Source organism: Rissa tridactyla, chromosome W (assembly GCF_028500815.1).
Source record: "Rissa tridactyla isolate bRisTri1 chromosome W, bRisTri1.patW.cur.20221130, whole genome shotgun sequence".
Classification (NCBI taxonomy): Eukaryota; Metazoa; Chordata; class Aves; order Charadriiformes; family Laridae; genus Rissa; species Rissa tridactyla.
The window spans coordinates 1,647,608-1,661,301 of record NC_071496.1 but is presented as its reverse complement, the minus strand read 5'-3'; the positions used below and the strand labels follow the sequence as shown (position 1 = coordinate 1,661,301).

The following is a 13,694-nucleotide window of genomic DNA, read 5'->3' as shown; positions in this document are numbered from 1 at the left end:
GAGCAGGGCGTTTCAGGCTGGCCGAGGGTTGCTTGGGGGGAGTTTGCAAACCTCGCTGGGGGTCAGCACCCAGCCTGCCCCACAGCAGCCTTGGCACCCTGACTTCAAATTGAGCCAGTTTCCCCCCAAGAGAGGGCTGGGAAAGGACTGACCACCAGCTCCTTGACAGGGAAATGGTACGATTTACAAAACTCACCCTCTTAAATGGTAAGTACCACCCGGCAGGCTGTGTACCACGGCGCTTGCTGCCTCACCCCACTTTTAAGCAGGTGCCAAGCTTTTATTTGCACCTTAACCGAGCTAATCCTGGAGTGACACCGTGTGTGAATAATTTATCTAAAGGTAGATAAGAAAAGGAACAAACTGAAACTTAGTACCTTTAAGCCTTATTTGAGTATCAACACTTTCCTTTATTTATTTTTTCCAAATGCAGCTCTGCCTGCATGTCAGGGATTAGAAGACTGACCAGGGATACGACCAGGTTCCTTCTGTCCCACAGCGCGGAGGTGAACGTATGTGTGCAAAGCCGCTGTCACTCCCCTGGGGACACCATTTAGCTCCCAAGGCATGCCACATCTCTCAAACTGGGAGATTGCTGACCACCACAGCACCTCTCCCAGGGTAGAGGGGTGAAAAACCAGCCCTCCCCCTGCAAAAGGGATATCAGCCAGAGGGAAGGCTCAAGGAGGAACTTCACACGCCCACTGACGTGGGCAGAAAACTTAATATTTGCCATGGGAATTTTTTCAGGAAAGCAAGAGCCGGGTTAACCCAGAAAGGGAACTGCTGGCTCCTTGCCCGAGGACAACGTGACATTACAGTGCTGCTACGCCTAAAACATGCTGTGCCCGCCGGGTGGAAGGCCTGAAAGGGCAGGACCACCGCTTCACCTCCCCCCTGCGCTACACCCCCAGGTGGGGAAGCGGCAACTGTAACGGTGTGCCAGGTAGCCAAAGGTTTATTTTATAATCTTACCTAAATGAGAGTCACATTAAGCTGAGTCTCTGCTGCAGTCCCTTTGTGCAGGCAGGTGTCTGCCGCTGCCCGCACCAGGGCAGGTCTGGCAGAGAGGATCCGGCCACGCAACATCCCCCAGGCATGGCCGGGGCTGCCTTTGCCATCTGGGCTGAGCTCACCACCCCTCTCATCAGCTCTTGCCTTCTTTCCAGCTTTATCCGTTCAAGCACAGCTCTGCAGCACGTGTTGTAGAGAGGCAGCGTGTGCTGAAGGTGCTTCGCAGTAACAAAGAGGCTGTAGGAGTTACGGGTTGCAACAGACAGAAAAAATCCTTCTGACAAAGGTAGGAGACAAATATCCAGTGGTTCCTTTAGCTCTCTTGCTTCCTCAGCCTGCTCAGCATCAGGTAAGGGGATGCTCCAAAAGCTCCAGAGTCTCGCGGGGCGCTGCAGAGTGAAGAACAAGAGGGTGGAGATCACTCAGACGCCCTCACCTGCCTGAGCCAGGCTTAAACCCACCACAACCGTATACGAAATAAGTCAGAGCTTTCTAACTATGGCCCTGGATATGGAGGAGCTGAGAGCAGAAACTGGTATCCAGATCTACTCCAGCAAAGGACTGTATCCCCCAGGAAAAGCTCCCAGTTCATCCTGAATGGATGTCCAGAGTTCTGCAGGTGCCCTTGGTTGATGTGCTGAGCACGCCCCCTCTGAGTTGGATGGCTGCCTCGGAGTCAGGACTTGGGCTACCACCATCACCCCACCAGCTACCGAGTTTGAAGCAGAGCTTGTGTTTTTCCTCCCCTTTTCACTGCAGGATGAAGTTTGGTTCCTCCCAGCAAGGCCTGACTCCGCTCACTCAAAGCCCTGTGGGGACACCAGAGGTGGCCTGCAAGAGCTACGGGCTCAGCCGTCCCCGTGCCCCGCGGAACCTCTGAAGGTACTCACTCTGTCCAGACAGCTTTGGAAACTTTAGCCTTGGGCTGGCCAGACCAGAACTCCACTCTGTCTTTCAGTTCTTTATTCTGCAAGGAAAAATATAAAATAAACCCCTCTCAGCATAACGTAGCAGGCAGGGGACAAGCCTAGATGCTACCTAGGACCTGCCCCTCCTCCAGAAAGGTTTTTTGGGTGGCTGGAGGGATTTTTTTGTGGGTTTTAGGGGTTGGTTTTTTTTTTTTTTTTAAAACCGAGTGAAAGATGCAGTGCAAAGAAATACTACCCACAAGCCCAGCGGTGTGAAGGGCCCGCCAACTGTAGAGAACTAATTTTGTTCTCTCCCTTCAATATACCTTTTTACTTTTGGACTCTACCTGTGCTTCCAGTGTAGTCAGCTTCTCTGTCAGGTTTTCGATTTTTTTATCTTGGCTTCTGAGTTCGTTATTCAGTTCCTCTGCCTGAGAGTTAGGAAATAAAGTTTGTAAGAGATTACAAACCTTTATACATCAAAAACATCTCTGTGTTTAACAAAACCACAGAGTTAAACATCTCATTGTCCCAGGGGAATTGCAGACCATTCAAGTCCCTATTCTTTTACCATAGAAGAACTCAAAATAATTGATAAACTGATTTATAAAACAATTTCTTAGCATACAGTATCACGTTTTCCTTAGCATAACAAGTCTACTCTTGTTGGCATATGCACAGAAACCGGATTACAAAAGCGAATTCATGCGGGACCTTCCACTATCTGCTTGGGAAAAGACGGGCGCTCTGCGGGGCAAGGGGAGTACAGCAGGAGTTCAGACACACAAAAGCAGTCTGTAAGTAAAAGAGCTGACGTTATATTGTCACTTTGGGAAGCAGGCTGATGGCTTTAAATGTTGTTGCAGCCTTTCGAGGTTGTCAGCCTGCTGGCTTCGCTCGTGGGAGCAGCCTTCATGTGAAACCAGCCGCAGGGTGCGTTTCAGCTTCTCTGGGCAACGTGGGCCAGGGGCTCACCACCCTCACAGCAAACAATTTCTTCCTAATATCTCATCTCAATCTCCCCTCTTCCAGTGTAAAACCATTCCCCCTCGTCCCATGGCTCCCCTCCCTGCTCCAGAGTCCCTCCCCAGCTTTCCTGGAGCCCCTTGAGGGACTGGAAGGGGCTGGAAGGTCTCCGCGGAGCCTTCTCTTCTCCAGGCTGAACCCCCCCAGCTCTCTCAGCCTGTCCTCCCAGCAGAGGGGCTCCAGCCCTCCCAGCATCTCCGGGGCCTCCTCTGGCCCCGCTCCAACAGCTCCGTGTCCTTCTGCTGTTGGTGCCCCAGAGCTGGAGGCAGCACTGCAGGGGGGTCTCCCCTGAGCGGAGCAGAGGGGCAGAATCCCCCCCCCTCGCCCTGCTGCCCACGCTGCTGGGGCTGCAGCCCAGGGTGGGGGGCTTTCTGGGCTGAGCCAGCGCACGTTGCCGGCCCATGTTGAGCTTCTTGTCAACCAACAGCCCCAATGTTGAATGCATACAGATGTCTGAATGCAGGGGCCACAAAACCAGGCACTGTGTGATGAGCAAGCTGCTCCTCCCCAGCACACACACTTAAGACGAGCCCAGCATCTCCCAGTTCTTTTCCCGGCTGCACCAGCCTCACCTCTTGTATGATGCCTCGCAGGCTGTGATGCTGCGCCTGGATCACGCGCTGCAGGTGGCTGATCTGCTCCTGCAGGGTGGAAATCCGCCTCTGGAGATCCAGGCACCTGCAGGCAAGAGCACAGCACCCCTGGTTCAATCCCTAGGGATCGCTGACCCATCGCTTTGCCATCCCACCTCAGGGTCGGCTCAAGAGCTTGGACGTTTCTGTTCCCATTCTTGGCAGGAATGTTCCTGAGGATACATGGTTGTCATTCATACATATAAAGGCTTCCTTATTGATCAGAACAAATAAAACCGTAGTTCGAGACATATTTTGCCTGGTAGGACCACCCTTATTAGCTACTGATAAGTAAATTAATAAATAATGAAGGCTATTGCCTTACCTACTGCATGCACAATATCACCAAAGCAGCATCGGCTCCACGTTGAGAATCAAGAATGGGAAGCAATTGGTGCATGCAAGGTGGAAGGAAAAGTACTAGGAATTTGAGCAGAATCCACATCTAAGAGCTGTAGGACATCAACATATCTATCTTGGCTTCTTCAAGCAATCACAATAAATTAGGTTTTGAACCAGTTGCTTTCATCATGAATAATTTTACTCCCAGAAGGAACTTGAGCAAGTGATTGTCTCGTATTCTATGTGAAATAATCCCCCAGAAAGAAATAAAACACACTTTATCACATGCATTTAATCACCGTTTGCCGTCTTCGTTCCTTGACATCATCTGTTGAAGCATCTTTTCAAATGACATCTTCTTCTCCATCAGAGTTTTCTTTTCCTAAGGAAACAAAGTTATATAAAAGTTGTATTACAATTCCTACCATTTGCTGAGCAAGAGATGTTTGGCTGTACATTCAATAATTCCACTTAGTGTCTGAAAACAGACAAAATTCAGCAATAACTAGACACATCAACCTACAGCAGCATCAGCTGGAGCTACAAACCAGTCTGACCTCTCAGAGTCAAATCCCAAAGAGGTGACAGTACTGATTTACCATGAGAAAAGTCCAAACCCTGTTAAAATAGCGCTTCTTTAATTAATTAGCAAAAATTCTTGGGTCTTGTGGGACTCCATGCCCAGGGTCCAGGGGATACCACATTACTGCTACATCCACCTCTCAAAACCTTGTCCAGAGAGGGAAAAATCTGAACAAAACTGATGACAAACCTCTTAGTATCAGAGAGATTACCTGCATGTGATCGGGATGGAAATAGATTCATTGACCCCATCTTTACAGTAATCCCAGGACAGGAAAAACTTAGATTTTAAGGTGGCGCTTCTAGAGGAGAAATACCCACCCCTAACAAGCGCGTACGGGAGAAAATACCATGCACGGAGCCACTGCGTCTTCCAACTCAACTAAAGCCACCGAAGAAAATTCACAATAAAGGAGGAGAAAATTTCTGCAAGTTTCTGTGCGGGCAGCTGTCAGATTGCTACAGCAGTCATTTGCCTGCCCAGGATTTTGGATGCTTACAGTGGCATTTTTCTGAGAGTTAAGGAGCAGTTTTTAGTGCTAGGTTGGCTACGTTTCCGTGTCAAAGTACAGCGATGGGGGAAGGTGAAAGAGCAACTCTTCAGGAGTAGACATCATTAATAGCTACAAATTAAGACTCCTCCTCCGTGATGCTCTACAGGTTTTAAGACGTTCTGAAATAAGCGAGAGAGCTCAAATTGCATGTTTAATTTCTAGTTAGGGCTAAAGATTCTCAATTTGGTCCTTTTGAGCCCCAGTTCCAACAGCTAGCATGCCTCAAACCCTGAAAGCAATTAACTCCTCTTCCCAAGTGTCGGCATTCCCAGGGCGGGTTCCCCACCTGGGCCAGCTCCCGGCGCCGGAGGGACAGACACGAGGAGCGGGCAGACATACCTCCTCCATCCTTTGCACGCGCTTCTCCATCTCCTCGATGCGGGTACATTTTTCCCTGAGGCCTTCAGCAAGGCGGTTGGCATCTTCCGAGCTTTGCCGGAGCTTCTCTTCTTGTTGGAGATTGTAGGCCTGGGATCAAGAACGGCATTAATGCGGGCGGGCTGGGAGCCGGTGAACGCAGCGGATGGACAGAGATGAGGCTCAAGGAATTTCGAGCCACCTCTACCAATCCAATTCCAAGAATTGGGAATAAAACCAAAAAAATTTTAATTTTCTTATTTAACTTCCCCACTGTGCTAGCAGAAGAGACTCAGTAGCTCCTAGGCTGAGTCTGCAGCACGGAGAGACAAAGCCCGGGTAAATATTTTGATACAGAACAGGATGTTCATGGCCACGCATTGGGGAGATTTGTACCTGTATTTGCTGCTTCTCATTCTCCTGGCTTTTTTTCAGTTCTCCTGAGCGAGTCTGGTAATTCTCGTAGAGTTTCTGGGAGGCGGATCTGAGAGCCTGGATACCTGCCTCTCTCGTGGCTTCCAGCTAGAAAGAGTAATCGTCCAGCACATATATATTGTGCTTTGAAAAAAAAGTGATGTTCTAACCGCATGCTGAAAAAATCAGCCATCTCTACAAGATCAAATTCCAGTATTTACCCTTAAAAAAAAAAAAAAAAGAAGGAATCCTAAACACCTGTGGGCGATATCTGACAGGTATTTTAGTTTCCAAATAAAGGCGGATTTACTCAGTATTGAGACACACCCCCCCAGCACAAACAAAGGCTGATGGTTTAAAAGGAGAGATGCACTTCCAACTGCTTGGAAATCCATCTGTTGTCAGCTCCCAACAGAGCTGACTCTGCTGCCTCACTAGCCCCAAATGGGATGTGTCCCCAAAAGCAGATTTTTGACATCAGTTTTGTTGCCCGCTGGAACGCGAGAGTTTGAGGCAGCCGGGAAAGGGTAGCAGAATCTGCCCCTTTCCCAAAGGAAAGGCTGCGGCATGGGATCACTGAGCAGGCACTGGGCTGCACCAGCTGAGACCTGACTCTAACTGGGCTGCAAAGCACACAGATTCAGCTGAAACTCTAAAAAAGAAATCAAGCCAAAACACCCAAACACACCTTGATCTTCAGCACTTGGTTCTCCCTGCTCACCAGCAGCAGCTGCTCTTCCGTCTCCTTCATCGTCCTCGCAATGGGACTGCAGCTCCAGCCACTGCTCTTGGACTCCGCTCTACTGCCCGAGACTTGAGGATGCTGCTAAAGGAAATGCAGGTGGAAATTATTTTTACAATAATAGAAAAACAGCTTGAGTAATCAAACTGACTCTAAAAGACCTGGCTTCTTATAAAGACCCGTCTCCGGCTCGCACGGGGCAGCTCCTCAGGGAAAGGGGTCGGAGTTGCTCCCGGGCAGCAGCCAGCACAATTCTTCCACCTCCACAGATGAGCTGGAATTAAAATGTTCTGCTTGTTCAGCTCGCCAGGGCTTTACATCGGAAATCATTTGCATGGCGATTCCGATTAATAACTCTCTTCCACTCTCTACAGTGTTATCCCACAAATTAATCAGCTTTTACAATATCGCAGCATATTGCATTGTCGGCGAGGCCGCAGAAACGCACGTGAGTAAACATTGTCCAACACTTCTTTCGAATTACTTCTCGCTCCAGCATATTTTAATTGTTTGGACACATTTCCAAATCTTTTTGCTTCCTAGGGGCTGCCTCTTTGCTCAAAACCACTTGTTTAAAGGGGTTTTAAGTTGCTTAAACCACTTTTCCCCTCTCCGAGGCGTTCACAAACATGTGCTCAGTGCTCGCCTCCCGGCAGGTTTGAGAGCTGGTCCGTGTAAGGAACACGACCTGCCATCGGTGCGATTTCTGCCAGAACACACCGGCATTTATACGGCTTTGGTACACGACACCAAGTTCATTTGTTAAAAATAAACTACTACAAACAAAGGGCAGTCTGTACTTTTTAAAGGGTTCAAACCATAAATCACTTGCTTTTCACTACAGAGGCTTTTCTTCAACCTCATTCCTGCACAGAACAGAGAAAGGAGTAAGGATTTTTTTTTAAAAAAGAACTTTTTGTGATCAATTATTTCTTAATTAGCCACGTGCAGCCCACTGATCCTTCCTCTCCCTCATTCTGCAGCGCTCTCTTAGGGTCAACCGGGATGCAGAAAAACCGCCTTTTCACATTATCATCACCGTGCTCTGCTGCTAAAGCAAAGAAATAAGATACCAGATCTACTAAGGTGAGTCTCATTGCTCACAAGATCTCTTATTAAAAAAAAAAAACAAACACAAAAACCCAAACCAACAGGGCATGTCCTACCCATTCACGGTAGTTTCAGCATCACGCAGCTTCCCAGGCCCTCCATGAGCTGGTGTCACCACCACAGCATACACTTTTTTCTCCGTAATAGTGTCATGTAAATGATTTTGTATGATGAGATGCTTCAGAATTCATCACAAAATTTTCAGATTCAAAGGTACAGCAAGTATTCGGGAAGTTCATGAAGGTAATTATGAAGGGAATGAAGAAATCTTTTTTCTTTTAACTTAAATCACAACTTTGAGGTCATTTCCTCTGTCATTACACACATTAAAGGCATTCGTTAAAGCCCATTCTTCCTGCATTTCCTCTGGCATTCAGGAAAGGAACAACTCAAGACTATTTCATACGTCTCAAAACTGCAGCACATTGTGCTCTCCAAGGCACTCTCCGTTTGTTGACTGATGCCTCCAGGATCATAGAACGGTTTGGGTTGGAAGGGACCTTAAAGCCCACCCAGTGCCACCCCCTGCCCTGGGCAGGGACACCTCCCACCAGCCCAGGTTGCTCCAAGCCCCGGCCAACCTGGCCTTGAACCCCTCCAGGGATGGGGCAGCCACAGCTTCTCTGGGCAACCTGGGCCAGGCCCTCACCACCCTCACACCAAAGAATTGCTTCCCAATATCTCATCTAAATCTCCCCTCTTCCAGTTTAAAACCGTTCCCCCTCGTCCCATGGCTCCCCTCCCTGCTCCAGAGTCCCTCCCCAGCTTTCCTGGAGCCCCTTGGGGGACTGGAAGGGGCTGGAAGGTCTCCGCGGAGCCTTCTCTTCTCCAGGCTGAACCCCCCCAGCTCTCTCAGCCTGTCCTCCCAGCAGAGGGGCTCCAGCCCTCCCAGCATCTCTGTGGCCCAGGATCTGCTGTCCCATGGGTCATCCTCCACCTCCTGAGATGCTGGTCCTCCAGGTACCCCACACCAACACTTCTGCTTCAGATCAGGTTGCTCACTGCTTCAGAGCTTCCAGGGACCAAGCCCAGCCGTAAAGCTCAGCTTAGCATCGATGTTGTATCACAAACGTCTTCAAATAAAAACTTGCAGGTTCTAGCTTGCACCACCAGCACAATGTTCAAACTGTTTAGCAGGTGGAAGAGCACCCTTAGATACATATATTTTTTTTATGCATCATATCTCATGTTATTCTTATTGTTTTTCAACTATAACGTGTCCATCCTGCCCTTCCTAACTATTTAGTCACTGTCGTTGTCTGCAAAGCAAGCAAAGAAGCTCCAACCATACGTTTATTCATGCTCTTTTCCATCTTCCCGTCTTTTTTGCATAGGACAGCCAATTTTTGATAAACCTTTGATGGACCCAGGACAACCACTAGCCCAATATCAATCTGCTCATCAGTTGCGCTACCGGACACCCTTTCACTTCCCGCTGGGGACACGTTTTATCTCTGCAGCATCTCAGAGCCTTTCCCCGTGCCAATGCTACCCACGGCCAGGCTCCTCCATCCTCCTCCTCCTCGCATCTCCCTGCCGCTCAAGAGCGGTGACGTTGGGTGGGGACGCGCACTCGGGTGTCTCTTGCAACAGTCCTAAACGAGGGCTGGAAAAACCTCACCGGTTTTAAAGTGGTTTAACCCAACCTAAGGCAGCGTTGGCTATAATTAAGTCACTACCCCGGCGCAAACAGCATTTCTAGAACCGATGCGTAACCCGGAAGGTTTTCCAAGTGCGTATTGCCATGCAGGTCAGAAGTTTCTCTTTCAGTCGTTATTAGTCTTCCTCCCCCTGTTTCCTGCTGAGGCAACGAAAGGAAGAGAAGAGCGACAACTGCAGAAATACCTTTTTCACGTATTCGGCTTCCTCGGTGATTTGGGAACACGAGGATCCATAAAGGACGTAGTTTCCCTCCGAGCCGCGGTCTTCTCGTGTTATTTGCTCCGTGAGCAGCAGGGTAGTCATCACTATCCGCGCGTTCCGCTGTTCTGCGCAAGCGAGAGGAGAGAGGGGCTTGTTTCATTACGCAAGGATGGAGAATAATCCCATTATTTCGTCCCATTTCATCACAGCTCAGCTTTAGGGATGTGTCAGAGCCAAGCAGGCATTGCAAGCTTAAAGCACCAAACATTAAGGACCACTTAAAAAAAAAAAAAATAATTCAGACAGCTGATTTTTTTTTTTTTAATAGAAAAGATACTTTCACGCATTATTTTCACTGAAGATTTCAATTACTTTTTACTAACAACCTGCACCCCAATCCTATATTATTTCAGAAAACACATGGCCGGAGATTCCCAGGCAGAAAATAAGTGAGTAACTCACACAGGCATGGAGTTTAAGAACAAAACAAAACTTTTACCATCCACCTGCGACGTCTATAAACTAAACTCAATTATCCTGCGCACAGTAACCCGGCCGCCGCCAGGGAATTCAGTCCACGCTTGGCTCCGCGTTCCCAGTGACTCCGCCAGAGCAGAACTGGTTTTAATCAGGTTCAGGAGGATTATCCCCATCCTGCTTAGATGCCAGCAGCAGCACAAAGCTTGAATGATACCGTAACTCTCAGAAAAAAAAAAAACCAAACCCACAAACTACGGGGGGGGGGGGGATAGATGGGAAACAAAAAATAAGGCTTTTTTTCCTCCCCATATTGCGCAGGGAGAATCAAGTCCCGAGCACCTTCGGTTGGGTTTGCGCTGTGCAATGGTGACATCCAGTGTCAGCTGCGTTGCTCTGAACCCAGCGCCTGGATCTCAAGACGCCGGTTTCCAGCCCCATCCCGGCTGCACGTCAGACAAGCTGATTTTTTAACGAGCACATTTGAAGGGTCTGGAACCAATTAACATTAGCACAGAGGGATAATAAAGCCACTTACGGAGCTTGGAGGGCGTGGATGGGCTCAGAGTGGAAAAGACAGAGAGTGGTTGCGCTTTGCAAAGCTTACAGATAATTTCCGATAATATTTCATTTAAAAATGAATTTATTTTTCAAAGACTGAAGTTCAAGGTCTCGGGGCTCCCGCCGTTCGGCTCAGTAACAGCGCAGCACCGATGCCGCGGGCCAAACCCTCCCGTTCCCTGAGTCATCCCAACACCGAGGATTGCAGCACTCCCAGGATGATTTAGCACATTTCTTAACTGGCTCATTTTCTAATAAAATATAATTAGGCGACTTGAAACATTTACTGCTGTGTTGGAGGAAGAATGCCGTTCCCACGGAGAGCGGGACAGAGCTGCTTTGCGCAACTGCCCAGGTGGATCGGCAGCAGCTCACCCACACCAGGGACATCTCAGTAGTACCTCATCTCCCAGGCAGCCAACAGCAGAAAGCTAAATTAGAAATTAACTATAAAGAAATTTAACACAAGAGCTTTAAGTGCCCCAGGGCTACTAGGACTCCAATTCTTAGGCGATTCACAAATTTGAAATAAAAACTCGTATTGCTTTCCTTTTTCTCCACTTTCTAAAATACAGGAGCATCAGCAGACGCCCCATCCCCGGCCATCACGGAGCTGACCCATCCATTCTGGACATGGGAGAGAGGAGGAAAATCAGGTTGCGCAAGAGCGAGCTCCCTTTCCTACCATGGCTTCTGCTTGAAAAGCAAGGAGGAGCCGGATACCCAGGCACAACCTTCGAGGGCTTTGACCTCAAGCCAAAAAAAAAAAATCATTCCCTCCAAATGTCATCCCCCGATTTCACAGTGGCAGAGTTTATCCAGGCTGGGGGATAAAGCAGAAATCCCAGGTGCTTCCAGCTGTGGCACAGAAGAGGTTTTTCGCGGGTACAGAGGACGGTTCCCACCAACGCTGCAAGGGGTTAAACAAAGTTTGTTCTGTCTTGCTGGCTGCTGGTTTCCACCCAGCAGCTCCTGAGTCACCCAACACAAAGGCAGCCCAGGATCAATTCTCCTTCCAGCCTATTCTAATCCAGGCTGAAACCTCGCTCGCCCCCAGGGAATAAGTCCTGGAATGGAAATGTTTGCCAGCTCGGAAGCAGCTGAGCCAGGAGAAGCCAGTGATAACAAGTCCAGCTCTCTAACTTGACCTACTGGCTCTGCGCTGGGTGGGAGAAGTCCTTGGGAGGGTCCTGCTTCCCCAGCTGGGAAACCACCAGCCGGGTGCACAGCTGGACTTGCCCATAGGGATGCACAGCTGGAGCTCACGGACCTCAGCACTCCTCCGGGCAACCACCATCGGCAGGGCAGCAGCCCACCGGGCCTCACAGCTGGACTTGCCCATAGGGATGCACAGCTGGAGCTCACGGACCTCAGCACTCCTCCGGGCAACGACCATCGGCAGGACAGCAGCCCACCAGGCCTCACAGCTGGACTTGCCCATAGGGATGCACAGCTGGAGCTGCCCATAAAGACTCACAGCTGGAGCTCATGGACTTCAGCACTCCTCCGGGCAACCACCAGCAGCGGGGCAGCAGCCCACTGGGCTGCACAGCTGGATGTGCCCATAGGGATTCACAGCTGGAGCTCATGGATCCAGCACTCTTCCGGGCACCTCTGTCCTCGCGGTAGGGGGTGCCAGCAGAACCATCACCCCGAGCTCAGCACCACCACCCCCCCCCAGCCCCCAGGGGATGGGTGCTCAGGGGGTTGGCACCCCTGGAACACCCTACAGAGCAATCGGCCCCGGGGGAAGCTCCGCGCCACGCAAACACTCGCTCCGCTCGGGAAGCGAGCGTAACAAGAAGCGCCAAGTTCATCTATTATTGACGGACTTTCCTCGCTAGAAGGCACAATTTCAGAGGCTCAGCATTTGCCGAAAAATCCCGCTGCCGCCCTGTATAAACACTCACCTTTGGGTGACCCATGAGGCACGCCGCCTTTTCTCTGCTGGGCCCGGGATTGCCAACGCAGGGGTGACAAACGCAGAATATTCAAGCTCTGTTTTTACAATTATAAGAGCGCATCTCTCTGCTTTTCCTTACCATGGGCGGCTTGCTCGGAAGCTCCCAGGAGGGAAAATCCAGGACACAGCAAGCAGGAAAGCACCACCCTCGCTTTACATAAGGAACAGCCCAAATTATTCAGAATAACGTTATTTTGAGTAACATTCCAGTAGAAACGAGTGGTTCTGCTTGTCCAGAAAGTGATGCGGCTCCTTGGCCACCCTTTTACAGGTTCCGCAGAGCCGAAGGTGCCACAGAGATGGGTCCCCCGGGTGCGTGGGCTGCAGGGGACAGGCAGGATTGTCACAGCCAGGGCAGGCTGGCAGCTGAAGGGGGACACCTGCGAATTTAAAGGGACCAACGGCAGCTCGCCCGCAATCACGACAGCCAGGCATTTACCCTACACCTCTTTTAAAGCTGGGCAGCGTGACCAGCTCTGAAACCAAGGCAGGGCTGCACCGGAGTAATTCCAGTTGAAATTAATCCATTTAATTGCAATTACCGGGAGGAGTCAGATAAAGTCAGTCCATGACAGCCTCCAGCTGAGCACTGTAACTCCAACACAAGGTTTCTGCAGGGTTTCCCCCCCACCCCCCCGGCCCCGTGCACGCCCCAGGGAGAGCCAGGTAAATAAATACCGCACTGCTTCCACAGCTGAGCAGGAGTTTATATAGAATTTATTCGCCTTTTAATGCCTGGGCACCCCCAGACAAGCGGTTATTTGTACTGGTGTCCTCACAAGCGGTGGAAAAATGTTGGGAAAATGGTTTTTATGAATACATGAACGTTCACGTAAACACGACCGTCCCTCCGCAGGCAAATACACCTTTTTTTATACTCTCCCACCGCACAAAAGCGCTTCCGCAGGCAGCCGAAGGAGAGGGCAAAGATCAGATAACCGGCGACAGGCAGCACAACACGCAATTAAACCCCAAAATAAGCAGCGGGGACACTTTGCAGACAACCCCCAGACTTTCAACCACGAGGCATTCGCTCATCCAAACGGCAACAACCTGTGCACGAGCCGCGAAGAATAATTCACTTTTCTCTTTCCACAGACTCGTTAACGAGGGCAGGGATACGGGAAAGAAATAAATGGCGAGAAATAA

At 49.8% G+C, this 13,694-nt stretch overlaps 1 protein-coding gene and 1 long non-coding RNA gene across 2 annotated transcripts; one reads left to right on the top strand and one right to left on the bottom strand.

Moving 5' to 3' along the window:
* The first annotated feature begins 1,224 nt into the window (after positions 1 to 1,224).
* Positions 1,225 to 3,663, top strand: LOC128902001 (uncharacterized). The gene is made up of 4 exons (XR_008463564.1): positions 1,225 to 1,300; positions 1,774 to 1,896; positions 2,604 to 2,719; positions 3,542 to 3,663. It is a non-coding gene; the product is annotated as an uncharacterized LOC128902001 (long non-coding RNA).
* On the bottom strand, positions 1,272 to 9,736 carry LOC128902000 (coiled-coil domain-containing protein 68-like). Its single transcript, XM_054184250.1, has 9 exons — positions 9,527 to 9,736; positions 6,518 to 6,652; positions 5,812 to 5,937; positions 5,398 to 5,526; positions 4,222 to 4,304; positions 3,521 to 3,626; positions 2,270 to 2,353; positions 1,905 to 1,981; positions 1,272 to 1,403 (listed from the first exon to the last, which is right to left on the bottom strand). The coding sequence occupies exons 1-9, from the start codon at positions 9,644 to 9,646 to the stop codon at positions 1,328 to 1,330; spliced, it is 936 nt and encodes a 311-aa protein (XP_054040225.1). The 5' UTR covers positions 9,647 to 9,736; the 3' UTR covers positions 1,272 to 1,327.
* Positions 9,737 to 13,694: the final 3,958 nt, after the last annotated feature.